General features: G+C 45.3%; 2 protein-coding genes across 2 annotated transcripts; one reads left to right on the forward strand and one right to left on the reverse strand.

Moving 5' to 3' along the window:
* Positions 1-83: 83 nt before the first annotated feature.
* On the reverse strand, positions 84-896 carry LOC137481105 (pleckstrin homology domain-containing family F member 1-like). The gene has a single exon (XM_068202587.1). It carries the CDS (start codon positions 633-635, stop codon positions 99-101), a length of 537 nt encoding a protein of 178 aa, XP_068058688.1. The 5' UTR covers positions 636-896; the 3' UTR covers positions 84-98.
* Positions 897-6,423: 5,527 nt separating this feature from the next.
* LOC137481168 (protein C19orf12 homolog) lies at positions 6,424-15,176 on the forward strand. The gene is made up of 5 exons (XM_068202693.1): positions 6,424-6,487; positions 8,107-8,238; positions 9,782-9,913; positions 12,464-12,640; positions 14,914-15,176. Exons 1-5 carry the CDS (start codon positions 6,424-6,426, stop codon positions 15,174-15,176), a joined length of 768 nt encoding a protein of 255 aa, XP_068058794.1.
* Positions 15,177-16,385: the final 1,209 nt, after the last annotated feature.

Consider the following 16,385-nt stretch of genomic DNA (forward strand, 5'->3'; position numbering starts at 1 on the left):
CCAGTTGGTCACACTGGGTTTCAGGGCAGTCATAAGTTTGTAGGTAGAAAAATGTGCAGGTGTGCCTTGTCTTTATGTGAAGACACAGGTGAAGCTGTTCAGCACTTGCGGCAGTGGTGCCTGCGGGTGAGCGTGGAGAACTTGGTCTGCGTGCAGCGCATGCAGATGTCCGTGGCCTTGTCTGGGATCCAGGGGGCCGTGGGCTCCCTGCAGGGCTGCCGGCCCGTCTTGGTCAGCAGGTGCTTGATGCACTCCTCCAGGTGGCTGATCCACTCCTTCCTCTCCGTGAGGGAGGCTGCGGAAACCACAAAGGACTTCCTGGAGGTTTTAATCATCCAGCGGTTCTTCATCTGCAAGGTGTCTGGCAGCGTCTCCAAAGTGACATCCTCAAGGGGGATGATGTGCTGGGAGTTGTACTTCCTTCTGTTGATGATGATGCTGCCGTAGACGAGGATGTCGTTGAAAAGGAAAAGTATGCGAGGCTTTGGTTTCTTGCGGCATTCTTTGGTTAAAATCCCTTCTCCCAGGAGGACCCTGCCCGGCAAGGCTAGGGGCTGCCCAGAAGCCCCAAAGCAGTTTTCCACAGCAGCAATGCGCTGGCTGTTGATCTCGGTGTTTGCAAGGTGGTCCACCATCTCCAGCTCACCCTGAAGAGAGGAAAACAAAGAGGGAAGTGGTGGAACTGCACCAGGGCGAAGGTGAGTGGCCAGTGCATGCACAGGTGAGATGCTCCTAATGCAGTCTGAGGCTACAGGTCATCACATGAGCACTCCTTGCTTTAGTTTGTTGCCTTTGTAAATAGAATCCTCAAACTTTCTGACCTCTTTTTGCAACAGCCCAGGCTGCACTGGGAAGGTTCCATTTGCAGCAGTGGAAGCCCTTGAAGGCAGAGCCAGGTCTTCCTGTTTGTGCTTTTTACCAGTCTCCCTGTGTGTCCTTAGAAAGAAAGCTGCTTGGTCTGAACCTGATTTTATGCAGATCCATAGATCTGCATAAAAGGGTCTTGAGAGCAAGCCTCCTGATTCTGACTGCACACCTGCTTTCTCAAGGATTGCTTACAGACCCACACCCCCCACAGCTCCATTTTGGGCCAGAGCTGAGGCAGGACCAGAAGAAGAATCTGTGGTATCACTTGTTCCTGCTGGTCTTCCATGCATGACAAAAAGGGGGAAAAAAAGAAATGAGAAAAGCCTTCATGATGTGAATAAACTCACACAAGCTAAGCCTTTCCTCCATTTTCCTAGGGCTGGCAGTGCTCCCAAGTGCAGGACACATCATTCTGCAAACAGTGGGCTCTGCTGAAGGGGAAGTGGAATGCAGCACACTCATCTCTCCCACACCTCTGCACCCTCCTTCTCCCACCACCTGGGGGTTTGACACTGTGCTGTCTTTTTGTTCTAAGAGGAATCCCAGGTAAGGGTAGCCCTGAAGCGAAAGCAGCTGCTTGCCCTTGGCAGTCTGCAGTGAGGGAGGTGCTCCCTGTAAGTGGATTTTCTCACTGCCCCTTGCAGGCTGGAGGGTGCTGCCCTGAGGCCAGCTGGCCATGGGAATGGGAGTCATTTCCTGCTGCAGAGGGGTAGCTCAGCCATCACAAGGCAGGTCACAGGGCCATGTGCTGTTAGCCTGGTTGCTGCTGATGGTTCCTGGAAGCACTCATGCAGAGCTGCTCTCCACTGGTATCCGTGTGCTCCTTGCCCAGAGTCCCTGCTGCCAAGGAGGCTGGAGGGAAGAGGAGGATGACAATATGCCAGGCCCTGTGCGTGGGGGACATTCTACCCTTGCCCCTCAGCCCCAGTCAGCCCTTTGCTGTGCTGGAAGGGCAACCACAGAGCTGCTGCTGAAGGCTGCTGCACACCGTGCACCTCTCAGCTGAGCCATCTGGCAGACAGAGCAGGCAATTCCTCTGAGTTCCCAGGGCTTCCTTCTCTAGGGTGAAAAGGCACAAGGCCAAGACACAGCTCTAGCCATGGCAGACCTAAAAGGAGTGCCCTAGCCTGCAGGAAAAGCTTTCACTGGGAGGCACGGAGTGCTGAGTGCTGCTGAAGAGCTGCCTTCCTGGGGTCCCTCTGGAGCTGGAGGGAAGGATGTGAATGCTCAGGGCCTCAAAGCCCTGGAGTGCACTGGGTGGAGCTGGGCAGTGTTGGTGTACCCAACTCACGCGGGTGTGCGCTTGCCATTTACTGAGTGCTCTGGCCAGGCTGCAGCCAGAGGGGGAATCCAGGGGCTGCCTCCAGCAGCAGGGGCTGAAACCACTCCCCAGCCCCCCTGCCATGGCACAGACATGCAGCAGCTGGGCCAAGGATCTGTTACTTGTCATCAGAGAGGAGAGAGCCTCCATTCCCAGCGTGGATCCATTCCCAGCCTGAGTGGATCTGTGCATGGAGAGGAGATGTGCTGCTGCAATAAGCACCACATGTTTTTACCCTGTCCCTCTTAAATACACAAATTAGGCTGAAGAACAGACAGGCGGGGCAAACTGTTGTCCACAACTGTGCACCAAACTCCCTGACTAGGGTTTCTTGAACTCTCTCCTATCCTGGGATGTGGTCTCTCCACAAATCCCTGGTTGAGGATTTCCTCTGTGAAAGAGCAAGATGAGCACACAAATAATAAAGGAAAAGCTCATATTACAGCTTGGGGTCCTTGGTGTGCAAAGACTGTGAATACAATAATATACTGTCAGGAACATTTGGCCCCAGCAACACCAAATGGGCTGAACCAAAGCAGTCCCACCAGTTTCCTTTCCTCATCCTTCTGGGTTATGGAGCTCTTAGCCTACCTCTTTCATTTTATGGAGTTTAGAAGCACGGCCCAACCTCTCAAGAACGCATGGTACTTGACATGACTCTATTTCTAGGGATCTCTGCACACCAGATTCCAGTGGAGCACTAAATGTCCCAGTACCAGGTCTTTCCTCCAATGCTTCCTCAGGCACTTCTTGGCTGCTACAGACAGCCTCCTGCCTTCAGAAATCAGCATGGAAATGTTTAAACATGTAACAAAACATGGAGAAGAACTGATATGTGAAAATAACTGACGGATTTGTGGTAAAAATTAGGACAAGGAGAAGATCCCTGACACATTTGTCCATTATAATCAGGTAGTTGTGGTAGAGTGAAGCTCTGTCTTTTTCCCAGAGCTGTGTGTGATGCTGAACATAAACGGGAATTGCTCCGGCCGACAGCAATGTACTGAAGAATTTGATTGTGTAGAATCTCTGAATTTGTTATAAACCCATGTTTTTTCTGGTTTCACCTGAGATCTCATTGGCATTTCCAGTAACCTTCAGCAATTCCTGTAAAGGGTGGTTTTCTGAGAATCAAAAGTGAAAGCAATTACTTATTCCTGTGTTCCTCTGTTAACAAAAGTTTTTTTTTTCCCTTGTATTTATTTAATAGCTAGGTGTAGTCTCGGTTGCAGTGGTTAAAAGGCAACTTAAAACATCGTTTGCAGGATTTGGAGACGCCGGGATGCCGATTCACGTTTAATGAGATGAATTTTTGTGTTTTTGCAATGTGTCAGGGAAAACATCTTTAATTTTCAGGCTTAGTTCAGCTATTGAAGATATCATCGCCGTGTGGTGTGCTCAGTATCTCTGCAGGAGAAGACCAGGCCCTAAAGGTAGGATTTTCAGAAAGTGATGGTTTAGGAGCCAGATGCTGCTCGTAGTTACAGGATGTGTATGGACCTGTGATGAGACAGTCCTCCTTTGCAGATGGACTCAGTATCTTGAGTCCCTGTCTGTCCACCTGCTGTTATTGAAGTAACTGATGGCCTTCTGGCCTGTTCAATCAATCAGGTGACATCTTCTTGCACACTGTTATTTGTGAAGTTGTGTTCTCCAGTCTGTCTCAGTGTGTGAGTACCTTGTGTTTGGATTTTCTCCAGTGCTGTTCTCATATTTCTTCTAAAAGGTTGCAGTTCATAGAGAGCTGTCACTGTACAGTTGAGACAGAAGAAATTGTCACCTCACATTCCTGTTCATCACCATATGGTGTCCACCATGATAGGGACAGCCACAGGTAGGACATATCTCTGTATCTTCCCAGGTGGGTTGGAACGTGCTGTGTGGGTGGGATTTTGGGCTATGTGCCTGCACGTGGCAGAGATGTTCCCTCAGTTCCTCAGGGAGAAGCTGTAAGGAGCAGTGAGGACAGCTCGATGGTGGGGCAGGCTGGGTGCTGGTGAGAATGTCTCCTGTGTGGGCATTTGGGAAGAGGCTCATTTTTCACTAAGTGGGATAGTGAGTGCAGGGACAGAAGGGCTTCTGCTTGTCTGAAGCCATCATTTGGTGAAGGGGGCAGTGGGGTGATGAGATGGGAATGTTCACCTGGGAACAGCTGAAATGAGGTTCACACCATTGAATTACCTGGGAGCCCTCTTCTATTATTTTGTTAGTAGCACTTTCAGTGAGTTGGGTATGATACTGTTGTTTTGATTCTTTCTATGGCATTTTTCTTCTTAGGAAAACCTGCTGGTTGTAGCTTCAAAGCTGAGATGTTGTAACATGATCTTTCCATTCCCTTTGGAGAGGGAGAGCAGGAGCATTGCTCACTTTGTTCCTTGGGGTGAAAGTGAGGGAGGGAGCATCAACTGAAGCACAGAATCTAAGATTTGGGATCAGTATTTGGGGAGACCACAAAGACACAAGGAAAGCAGCCGTCAAACTGCAATAAAAACATTGCACAACAAAGCTAGGTTTCTCAGCAACTTCATGTTCTGGTACTCTTGGGATTGTTTTTTTTTTTTTTCCTTGAGGTGCTGAAGGGTTTTGGTACCATGTGACATCAGTAGGAGCTGTGGGGACTTAGCACCTTTGAAAGCTGCACACGGTTTTATGGATGTTGACATTTCTTTCCCTTCATTAGACCAAATCCAGTATTTTACAGTCCTGATGTTTCCTAATGTCTGGGTGATTTCAGTAGGGAGCAATTTGTTGGTAGAATCAAGTTGCACATTAAGTTACTTGTCAGTTACAACATCAGAGTTTATAAATGTTTTTGGCTCTTGTGTGATTGTACCTCTAACACACAAAGTTGACAGCTCCTTCTGTGCTGTTCTGGGGTAGGATCCTTGCTCCTTTGTAGCATCACTGGCATTTTGCAACAGGCCTGTCTTCCTCTTCTGCTCTTGCTTGTGATTCTGATCAGTAGGTTGATGTCAGCTGCAGCTTTGTGCTCCACATTCTTGCAGTTGGCTTCTCACAGACCTCACCAGTGTGTGAGGTGTTAGAGGGTTGCAGCTGCAGAGCTTTACAAGCCTTTTGTTTGATTTCCTGACTGAGCTGGCTGGCTGCTGACAGTTATTTAAGTGGTTTTTTTTTGGTAGGGGCTGCTTATCCGAATAGCAGGTTTGAGGCTTCTGTGGAGTCTCTGTGCTGCAATGGTTAGTGTATTGTCAAAATATCCTTTAATGGCCTGTGGTGTGTGGTTGAATAAATACCTGCTCACTGAAAATTGCCTGGTTGATCATCTTGATTCTTAATTGGAACTAAATTGAATTTTTTCAAGGAATTCATAATTCTGTGTGCCGCATGTAGGAATCTGGGATTACTTTGCATGTTAGGTCATGGTTTATGTTTCAGTGGCTCCCACTAGTGCTCTGTATGTACAGTTTAAAAAAACCCCCTTGTATGTGCTGTGCCTCAGGTACTGTGTTCACTAATGTTCTCTGCAGCACTTAAATTATAGTGAATATGACAAGAGATCATAGAAATACCTGTAAGAGTTCAGAGAAAATGAGTGCTCCTTGTGGAGTCTTTGAGAGTTTTGAGTGTGATGCTCCCATCCAGAATTAAGCAGAGGACACCCTCTGCTATGCCAAGAACCTTGTTCAGTCAAGCCAAAAAAGCCCAAATAAATGTTAATTTTGTGAGTGGAAATTTCCTTTGGGGGAAGTTGTGAGGAGAGTGAAATGGTCAGGAATTTGGTATGGAAAAACTACTTTCAGTTTCTTGAGTCCCAGTAAGTTTCTGCTTTATCTTGAGGCTCAAGTTCCAAATTTGCTTGCCACAGATTTGTACTCCACCATGCATCAGTGTGATTACCACTTTCCTTATGGCCTGGCTATTTTTTAACTTCAAGTCAATTGCACTTTGAATGTGGTTATTAAGGAGTGTTTTATTTAACCAGAGAAACCAAGGGTGGTTGGTCACCTTTGCCCTGTGTTGTAGTTACACAGTTTATGGTAATTGGGAGTGGGGCTGTGGCCAGTCCTCACCCCTAACGAGCTCCAGCTGAACAGAACAGGTGACCAGCACTGGGGGAATGAGACATGGAGTGCCCAGGGGTAGTGACCAATCACCAGAGGGAACAGAGGGCACACAGGTGTGAGGTGTGTCAGGTGAAGGCTACAAAAGGTTGTGCAGAAGTAGAGGTAGGGGCAGATGCTTGAAGCCCTCTGAAGTTCTATGGTGTTTACACCATGGCTGGCTTGGCTACAACATTTAGTGACTCGGATGCTGTTTATGATTTGGCTGTCGAGCCAGGTACAGCTGGAGACAGAGCCCAGCATAACTTTGAGACCGGCGGGTTGCGACTGCCTGCTCAGGATTGTTGTCTTCTAAACCAGAGTACAGGTGAGCCACTTGGGACATAATGGGGGATATGTTATCAAGTGAAGAACAGCTTGGTTTATCTACATGGGGAGCTTTGTTGAAGGGAAAAGGCATTAAGAGTACTGACTATGCCCTTTGTTGTGTTTTACTATAGGCAAGGTCACCAGATTTTGAGACTGATGCAAGTACTCCTTTTAGTGTTAGAGCATGGAAAGAAGTTGGGCAAAGACTATGTGATGTGGTACTAAAAGGGGACAAGGTGGCTGCAGATTTGGCCACCACCTGGAGATTGCTCTATGAGACTTTGAAAGAATGGAAAACAGAGCAGGAATTGGAAGAAAAATGAGAGCCTGAAGAACTGAGCTGGTGGGGAAAGAGCCTAAAAAGCAAACCAGGCAAACCAAGAGCCTGGGAGCCTAAAAATCCAGAGGATTAATAGCTAAGCAGACCTGAGGCCTGAAAGAAATGTTGGCAGACACGAAAGCCTAAAGTCAGGACAATTTATGACACACTCCCCCTAAGAGGAGGGGTGCTGGATATGAGAAATGGACATTAAACACTTTGCTTATTTGGAAATAGGGTGAGGCTGGGCACTTTGCTTAATTGGAAACTGGTGGCTTGGGAGCTAACACCCTATCTGCTTTTTTAAATTAAAATATGGGAGTTCAGGGAAACACCAGACACCTGAAGTATGGAAGGGTGTAGATCAAAGCAATGGATGGATGAGGGTTTCCTGATATGCTGTTGAGATTAGGGAAGAGAAGTTAATTTGAGAATAAATAATAAAATCTTCTGTAGATAAAGGTTTAGATGAGGTGCTATAATTTCCCTAATGTTAAGGCTGTATTCAGAGTGATGTGAGTGTGTTCCATAAATGTTTGCTGTGTATTTGAAAAAGGGTTATCACTTGGAATTACATAGCTGTTAGTGAAGCTGTATAGTTGTTAATGTTGTTAAAATTGTATGGCTATTGATGGAATTGTATAGCTGTTGATTTTGTTAATGTCCTAGTGTATGGCCTTTTAACTTACTCTTGTGTGTTACCTTATCAAGTTATCAAGCTCTTGATATTGTCAATATTCAAGAAATGTAAGTATAAAGGTTTGAATGATATGTAAGTTTGGGGAGTGACTCAAGGTCAGTACACAGACACCTTACAGAGTTAGTGGAATCTACACAAGGGATACTTATACCATGTTTGCTATTTCTTCTGTAAGGGCCCTGTAGAGAAATAGTAAACATAGCATTTATTAAAAAGAAAACAAAAAAAAAGGAGGGAATTGTAGTTAGACAGTTTGTGGTAATTGGGAGTGGGGCTGTGGCCAGTCCTCACCCCTAACGAGCTCCAGCTGAACAGAACAGGTGGCCAGCATTGGGGGAATGAGACACAGAGTGCCCAGGGGTAGTGACCAATCACCAGAGGGAACAGAGGGCACACAGGTGTGAGGTGTGTCAGGTGAAGGCTACAAAAGGTTGTGCAGAAGTAGAGGTAGGGGCAGATGCTTGAAGCCCTCTGAAGTTCTATGGTGTTCTTTTGTGTATCATGGTAGACTCGACAGTCACATATGATGACACTTTCGATGCTTGTGATTTGGGTGGAGACAGAGCCCCGTGTAATGTCGAGAGCAGCAGAGAGACGCTGTCTGCTACAGGCCTGACCGATTTGGACACCCAGAGTACAGGTGAGCCGCTTGGGACATAATGGGGAATATGTTATCAAGTGAAGAACAGCTTGGTTTATCTACATGGGGAGCTTTGTTGAAGGGAAAAGGCATTAAGAGTACTGACTATGCCCTTTGTTGTGTTTTACTATAGGCAAGGTCACCAGATTTTGAGACTGATGCAAGTACTCCTTTTAGTGTTAGAGCATGGAGAGAAGTTGGGCAAAGACTATGTGATGTGGTACTAAAAGGGGACAAGGTGGCTGCAGATTTGGCCACCACCTGGAGATTGCTCTATGAGACTTTGAAAGAATGGAAAACAGAGCAGGAATTGGAAGAAAAATGAGAGCCTGAAGAACTGAGCTGGTGGGGAAAGAGCCTAAAAGCAAACCAGGCAGACCAAGAGCCTGGGAGCCTAAAAATCCAGAGGATTAATAGCTAAGCAGACCTGAGGCCTGAAAGAAATGTTGGCAGACATGAAAGCCTAAAGTCTGGAGAACTTATGACACACTACCCCCCAGAAGGAGGGTGCTTAATATGAGAAGCGGACGTTATGCACTTTGCTTATTTGGTAGAAAAAAAATAGGGTGAGGCTGGGCACTTTGCTTAATTGGAAACTGGTGGCTTGGGAGCTAACACCCTATCTGCTTTTTTAAATTAAAATATGGGAGTTCAGGGAAACACCAGACACCTGAAGTATGGAAGGGTGTAGATCAAAGCAAGGGATGGATGAGGGTTTCCTGATATGCTGTTGAGATTAGGGAAGAGAAGTTAATTTGAGAATAAATAATAAAATCTTCTGTAGATAAAGGTTTAGATGAGGTGCTATAATTTCCCTAATGTTAAGGCTGTATTCAGAGTGATGTGAGTGTGTTCCATAAATGTTTGCTGTGTATTTGAAAAAGGGTTATCACTTGGAATTACATAGCTGTTAGTGAAGCTGTATAGTTGTTAATGTTGTTAAAATTGTATGGCTATTGATGGAATTGTATAGCTGTTGATTTTGTTAATGTCCTAGTGTATGGCCTTTTAACTTACTCTTGTGTGTTACCTTATCAAGTTATCAAGCTCTTGATATTGTCAATATTCAAGAAATGTAAGTATAAAGGTTTGAATGATATGTAAGTTTGGGGAGTGACTCAAGGTCAGTACACAGACACCTTACAGAGTTAGTGGAATCTACACAAGGGATACTTATACCATGTTTGCTATTTCTTCTGTAAGGGCCCTGTAGAGAAATAGTAAACATAGCATTTATTAAAAAGAAAACAAAAAAAAAGGAGGGAATTGTAGTTAGACAGTTTGTGGTAATTGGGAGTGGGGCTGTGGCCAGTCCTCACCCCTAACGAGCTCCAGCTGAACAGAACAGGTGGCCGGTGGCCAGCATTGGGGGAATGAGACACGGAGTGCCCAGGGGTAGTGACCAATCACCAGAGGGAACAGAGGGCACACAGGTGTGAGGTGTGTCAGGTGAAGGCTACAAAAGGTTGTGCAGAAGAAGAGGATGGGGCAGATGCTTGAAGCCCTCTGAAGTTCTATGGTGTTCTTTTGTGTATCATGGTAGACTCGACAGTCACATATGATGACACTTTCGATGCTTGTGATTTGGGTGGAGACAGAGCCCCATGTAACGTCGAGAGCAGCAGAGAGACGCTGTGTGCTACAGGCCTGACCGATTTGGACACCCAGAGTACAGGTGAGCCGCTTGGGACATAATGGGGAATATGTTATCAAGTTAAGAACAGCTTGGTTTATCTACATGGAAAGCGTTGTTGAAGGGGGATAGGCATTAAGAGTACTGACTATGCCCTTTGTTGTGTTTTACTATAGGCAAGGTCACCAGATTTTGAGACTGATGCAAGTACTCCTTTTAGTGTTAGAGCATGGAGAGAAGTTGGGCAAAGACTATGAGATGTGGTACTAAAAGGGGACAAGGTGGCTGCAGATTTGGCTACCACCTGGAGATTGCTCTATGTGACTTCGAAAGAATGGAAAAGAGAGCAGGACAAGAGAGAGCAGGAGGTGTAAGGAGAATCCGAGCATGAGAGCCTGAAGAATGAATAGGCAGGCCAAAAGCCTAAAAGCCAACCAGGCAAACCAACAGCCAGTGTCACGTTGACCATGTAAACATGGGGACACCTCACAGTATTGGCCATGTGGAGGATGGTAATGCCGGTGACTTTGGCAGCCAGCTTCAACCCAGTGCTGGAACCTGGTGCTTCAGCTGCAGGCGTGTCTGCTCATAAAACATCATTGCATATCTGGTACAATTAGATTGCTTTAGGAAGCTGTAGCACTCTCTCAGTTTGGGAGGGCCAAGCTGATTATCTTACTAGCAGTGAGAGCCCTGTGTTGTCAGCTCTCCAACTTGGGTTGTCCCACCTGTGCTGCAGAGCCTTCATCCTGGAGGGCTTCATGGGAGACATTGACTGAATTCAGCCCAGAGAGGAGATACAAATTGTTTTCAGCACTTTGGGTTAGTCTGAGGACATGCCAAGGGAGGAAGCACAATCCCAAACCAGTGCCTGAGAGGAGGGAGTGAATCCTGCAGCACTTCAGACTGCTTGGGGCTGGTGTGAATGCACTCTGAGTGGAAAGCTGCTCACCTTTTGTTAGAAGGGTAAAAACAAACATTTAATTGTCTCTTTTCCCATCATTCCCGGGGCTGGCAGTGGGAGCTGTACCAGTAGTATATTTTGGGGTGTTTCCCCACTGCTGTAGGACAGACGGAGCAGCCATTTGTTTCTGACTTGGAGCTTGAGCCCTATGGGATGAGATAATATGTACCTCTGGGAGCAGAGTGTGTGGCTCTGCTGTGGCTGCCCAGCACACTCTGCCACTCTGAGCCACTGCTGTGTCATCAGCCTGCCTAAATCCCAAAAGCAGCAGTGGTGAAATGGTGAACTTGGATGTTTCCTTTAGACTGGCACAAAGATGAATGGAGTAGTGAGAGAAATCAACAGTTGGATGAATTTCCTGCTGTGCCTCTTTGCAGCTATGGAGTATATGTGGTCCCTTTCCAAAATCCAGTTAGCTTCAGTGTCAGCAGAGCTTGGATCCTGCAGTGACATGGGAGATTTGCAGTCAGCCATCTTAGTGCAAGAGAAAGCTTTCTCTGTTGCAGGAGTTAATTTTTAATATGAGGAATAGTGTGGTACCACTCCACTTTCACTTTGCACAGCGGAGTTCTATTCAGGAGAGACTCTGAAACCGGTTGGCTTGGGCTGAGATGGTATTGCTCACACACTCTGGGATAAGAGGTTTTCTAGGGGCTGAAAAACCCCAAATGCTCATCTGCTCTGTAGTGCTGACATTACATGTACTGAGAGAAATCTGCAATTTATAAATATGTGATTTTATTTTTAATTCTATTGAATACTTTTTTGTTTGTTTCTAACTATCCCTGGTAGCCCTTTCCTCAGCTGGTGTGCATAGTGGGAAGTGTTTATGTGGTCACCAGCAGCAGCAGCAGCAAGTGAATGAGGTGGAGAAGTTTTGGTCTCAGAGTGCTTGTTCTCAGGGACAGGTCTCTATCCCTTGCTGAGGACATGTGACAGCATTTTACAAGCTGGGGTCCTGTGTCTCTGCTTGCTCCTTTGTGAGACTCTTCTGGCATCTCTGCTCTGAGTCCTGACTGCCTTCTCCATCCACCCCTACATCTCTGCTGGCCTGGCTCCAGAGCACCTGAGCACTGAATGTCCCAGTACCAGGTCCCTCCTCCAACACTTCCTCAGGCACTTCTTGGTTGCTACAGACAGCCTCCTGCCTTCAGAAATCAGCATGGAGATGTTTAAATATGTAACAAAACACGGAGAAGAACTGATATGTGAAAATAACTGACGGATTTGTGGTAAAAATTAGGACAAGGAGAAGATCCCTGACACATTTGTCCATTATAATCAGGTAGTTGTGGAAGAGTGAAGCTTTTTCCCTGAGCTGTGTGTGATGCTGAACATAAATGGGAATTGCTCTGGCCGACAGCAATGTATTGAAGAATTTGATTGTGTAGAATCTCTGAATTTTTTTATAAAATCTTTTTTTTTCCTGGTCAACCTCTGACCAAAGTCTCATTGCAAACTGGCAGTTTCGGGGCCCTTCAGCAATTACTGCAAGGGGTGGTGCTCTCAGAATCAAATGAGAAAGCAGTTGCTTGTTACACTAGGATTTTTTTGCTATCAAATTCATTTCATAGCTAGTTTTAGTCTTGGTTGCAGTGGTCAGAAGATAACTTAAAACATTTTTGTAGGATTTGGAGATGCTGAGAGGCCTGTCCGTGTCAATGATTTGATGACGCTGCTCACCCACGTTGCCACAGTGACAGGCATGAAAACTGCTTACACACATTCTCGCCGGGGAGCAATGCTGGCAGGAGGAGGTGCCTTTGTGGGGGGGATGCTGGGAGGCCCATTTGGAATTGCAGTAGGTAAGTGTGCTTTGCTTTAGGAACAAGAGGGTGGTTAAATCCCTGAGTGAAGAAATGAAGAGGTGTGGGTTGAAGAAAAGGGGCATTCAGTGTTGAGATTTCCTGCTGCGATGTAGGGTGCGGGGAGATAAGCCTTAGCATGGGGCAGAATCTCTTCTCACTAAAAATGATACTTATTTCTGTATTTTAAAAATCCTGACATCCATGTCCTGATGAACTTGGGGTTTTTTTTCCTGCTGGGATTCATTTTTCCCTGTCACTTTTCTTTTTATTGCAGAAAGTTACAGAAAAGCCTAATAGTAAAGAATTGTTTCTCCTCTGTAACTCTGGAATTAAGAGTTGTCTAGTTTGTAAAGCTGCCTTGTTGCTGAAGGCGTGTGGGCCCTGGCCCATGAATGTTGAGCAGTTGAATGTCCTGTGAGCAGTTGCAGGAATTTCACAGGCTTACTGATTGTGGAGTGAATTGCAGTGTGCCTCTGTCAGGTTGAGTTACAAAAACAAGCAAATAACTTGTGAGGAGTGATAACAGAAAAGGCAGAGTGAAGCTGTGTATTTACTCCTGTTACAGGTACAAAACTTAATGAATAGCCAGAATGTTGACAAATACATGACTGAAGTTATCAGGAACAAAGAAGGGAAATTAAGCTTTTGTAAGAAATGTGTAAGCTTAAAATCTGAAGTGAAGGTAATAATGTAAGTGGCCTCATTCTTGAGTGAGATAAAGAGAAATGCTGAAGTTATTAAAGGATGTATTTTCCCTTTTAAGTGTTTGTTTAAGCTTTCATAGTGTCTCCCAGTCGAGCTTGATGTTTTTCAGCCACTGTGGAAGGCACTGGAACAAGTATACCTGTTACTTCACACTGAAAGTATACAATCATAAGCATGTATAATAAGAGTAATAAGTCCTGTCTAAACTAAAAGCCATGACTCAATTACAGTGCAGCTAAATCACAACCCTCTCATTTAACTTTTAAAAAACTGAAAGGTAAATAAGCCAAATAAGTTTAGGACAGTTAGAGAGACATTTACAATCAAGGGCACCTTCTCTTGCTCAAACAGCCTGGATAGGTGTGGGACTGGGTGGCCGGGGTTGTCCCTCCTGCTGCTTAGCACCAGGAATGAGGACGAGTTACCTGCCATGTGCAGCATTGCTGGAGCAGCTTGCAGTCATCATGCTTCCCAAGGACTGCCTGCTCTGAGAGAAGTGGGCTCTGGGTTTGTTGCAAGGGGGAGAAAGTGTGATCGTGTCACAAATCTAGTCTCAATGGACGGGGAGAGTAGACATCAATACTTCCAGTGGCTTTTGCATTAAGTGCCCCTAAATCAGTTATTGATGTTCTCATAAAAGTCCCTTGAAGATGAATTCAGCCATTGTAGGCTTTCAAGTATTTCTTTGGTATCATGGGAAAAACTGCTAACTGAGTAAAAGCTGCAAATTAAGAGTTTTAGTCTAATGAAAAACTGCATCCCTGTGAGTGCATAGATGACATTTTAGGGACAGTCGCTGGGGGTGGCAGTTTTGGTGGCAGGGTCAGTCCTGCCACCTCTCCATTGTGAGGGTTCTGTCTCTCCTTCCTTCCTTCCTTCCTTCTGTCTGTCCCAGGCCCTGTGTGCTCCGGGCAGTGCTGGCAGCCCTGTGCATTGCTGGGCTGCTTTCTCAGCAGCCACAGGCACATCAGCTGTAGATGATCCATCCCTCTGCTGTTATCCTGACAGCCTGGGACCTTCCACTTACCTGAGTGTGTCTTGTCCAGCTGGGGAGGGTGGGGTGAGCACGTGGTAGATGAAAGCCTGAATGTGTCTGATGGGATTGGTCTGTGAGCACCTGCAGGGGTGGGCTTCAGGTGTGTTGGACACTGCAGTGTGTGACTCTTAAAGAAGCAGAAAGCTTTGAACAGTCTGGGACTATCTGGTAAGAGATTATGACACTGCTCAGGCAGTTGTTGGTCTGGTGTTTTCCTTGGGCAAGGTTTTATTCAGCAGTAGAGCTCACCCTAAGAGAGTGTCCCAGGCAGTGTTTTGTTTCTGGTTTCTAGCTTGAAGGCATTAGTTGATTGTATAAAGGGTTTCTTTATGATTGCTGTTGATGTAAAGAGTTTTTAAAATCCTTTTTGATGCTTTGAATACTGTGTATAAATCTAGTTGTAGCAGACACAGATAACAGCTCTCTGTTGATTTCTAATCATAGTGAGAACGTTGTTGGTGAAGATGTGGATAGAATTCCAGGCTTTAATGTTTATTGGTAAAGACTAATGATTCCCTGTGTTTCCTAGGAGGAACAGTGGGTGGATTGATTGGATGGATAACTTCTGAAGATTTCAAGTCAGTCCCTCAGGTTTTAAAGGAATTGTCTGCTGCTGAGAAGCAGAAACTCTCTGCTGAAGCCATGGCTGTTGTCAAGAACTTAGACTGGACTGATGCTGCTCAGCTGATCAAGCTTGTAATGTCAAATTCTACTATCAGACAAAAAGTGTTAGGAGTGCTGGTCAGTTACATTACCAATGGGCTAAATGCAAAACTAAAATATGGAAAATAATCCTCTACTTAGCAGGACTTTTATGCTGGATTGCATTTTACTCCCATAGCTGTAAATCTTCAACACAAGGGAATCATGCTGCTCTTAGGCTAATGTGTCACTTGTGAATATTTTCAAAATTGTTTTGTTTTATTTAGAAGACTTGATTCTGTTTAAGTGCTTTAATTTTTTTCCCTGTGAGTGACATGTAAGGTGTCAAAGTAGTTGGGGCACTTTGAAGAATTTTACCTGTTGTTTGTTTTAGCCATGCCAAGGAAAGTTTTATAAGGAAGTGCATTACTGTGAACACAAAAGACTCAATCTGTACTTTGTTTGTCACTTTTTTTATTGTAATTCTTGAGTTATCTTTTTATATAAGAAGTGAAGTGAATACTTAGACAAGATTTCACGTATCGGGAAAATGAACTGTGAACACTTTCAATTCAATTTTCACCAGGTTCCTGTGCCCTAGAATGGGAGGGTGTGGCATTAAAACAATGGGGAGCTGAATCTGCCAGTTTTATATGAGTGCCAGGATTAAGGTTGTCATTTGAGCATTGATTTCTGGACTGAGTCTGTACAGCTTGTCCTCTGTTTTCATTAAAATGTCCATGAGAAGCCTCATAGTGATCTGTGTGTTGCTTTAAATGACAGGAACACTTTAAGAACTCAGGCAGGCCTGCAGTGGGCAGGCAGTGGTTGGCAGCAGCAGTGCTGGTGAGGTGGGTGACGTGCCAGCTGCATTATTCCTGTCAGCACCAAATGCTGTGGTGCTGAATGTCCCAGCCAGTTGGTCACACTGGGTTTCAGGGCAGTCATAAGTTTGTAGGTAGAAAAATGTGCAGGTGTGCCTTCTTTTTATGTAAAGACACAGATGAAACTGTTCTGCCAAATTAATTTTTTTGCCTAAAATAAAGATCTCTGTGTGTGTGATGAGGTTTTTGTAGGTTAAGGTTTAAATGGTATAGCTTTAATCTCAGATGCTGCTGTTGTATGCATTTGATTAATTTACTTCTGCAGGTAGCATTTGCCTTTGGTAAATTCAGTGGATTGCAGGGCAGTTATTATTCTCAGCATTTGATAACACTTTTTCATTGATGTGAGAAGCAGGTGAAAAAGAATGGTAAATGGGCACTCCTAACCTTGTCAGTTTCATAATGCCAAGCCTGAAATCAATGGGGTTTCTGTTTCATTGGCAGATTACACACACTGCAACTTTTAAATGTTTTT

This window comes from Anomalospiza imberbis, chromosome 12 (genome assembly GCF_031753505.1).
Source record: "Anomalospiza imberbis isolate Cuckoo-Finch-1a 21T00152 chromosome 12, ASM3175350v1, whole genome shotgun sequence".
NCBI lineage: Eukaryota > Metazoa > Chordata > Aves > Passeriformes > Viduidae > Anomalospiza > Anomalospiza imberbis.

Excerpts from the sequence above, each read along its gene's own strand:
- LOC137481168 (XM_068202693.1), top strand. The coding sequence starts at position 6,424 with ATGGCTGGCTTGGCTACAACATTTAGTGACTCGGATGCTGTTTATGAT. Across the intron at positions 9,914-12,463 it reads TTTGGACACCCAGAGTACAG|GATTTGGAGATGCTGAGAGG; the intron begins GTGAGCCGCTTG and ends ACATTTTTGTAG. Across the intron at positions 12,641-14,913 it reads CCCATTTGGAATTGCAGTAG|GAGGAACAGTGGGTGGATTG; the intron begins GTAAGTGTGCTT and ends TGTGTTTCCTAG.
- LOC137481105 (XM_068202587.1), bottom strand. The coding sequence starts at position 635 with ATGGTGGACCACCTTGCAAACACCGAGATCAACAGCCAGCGCATTGCT.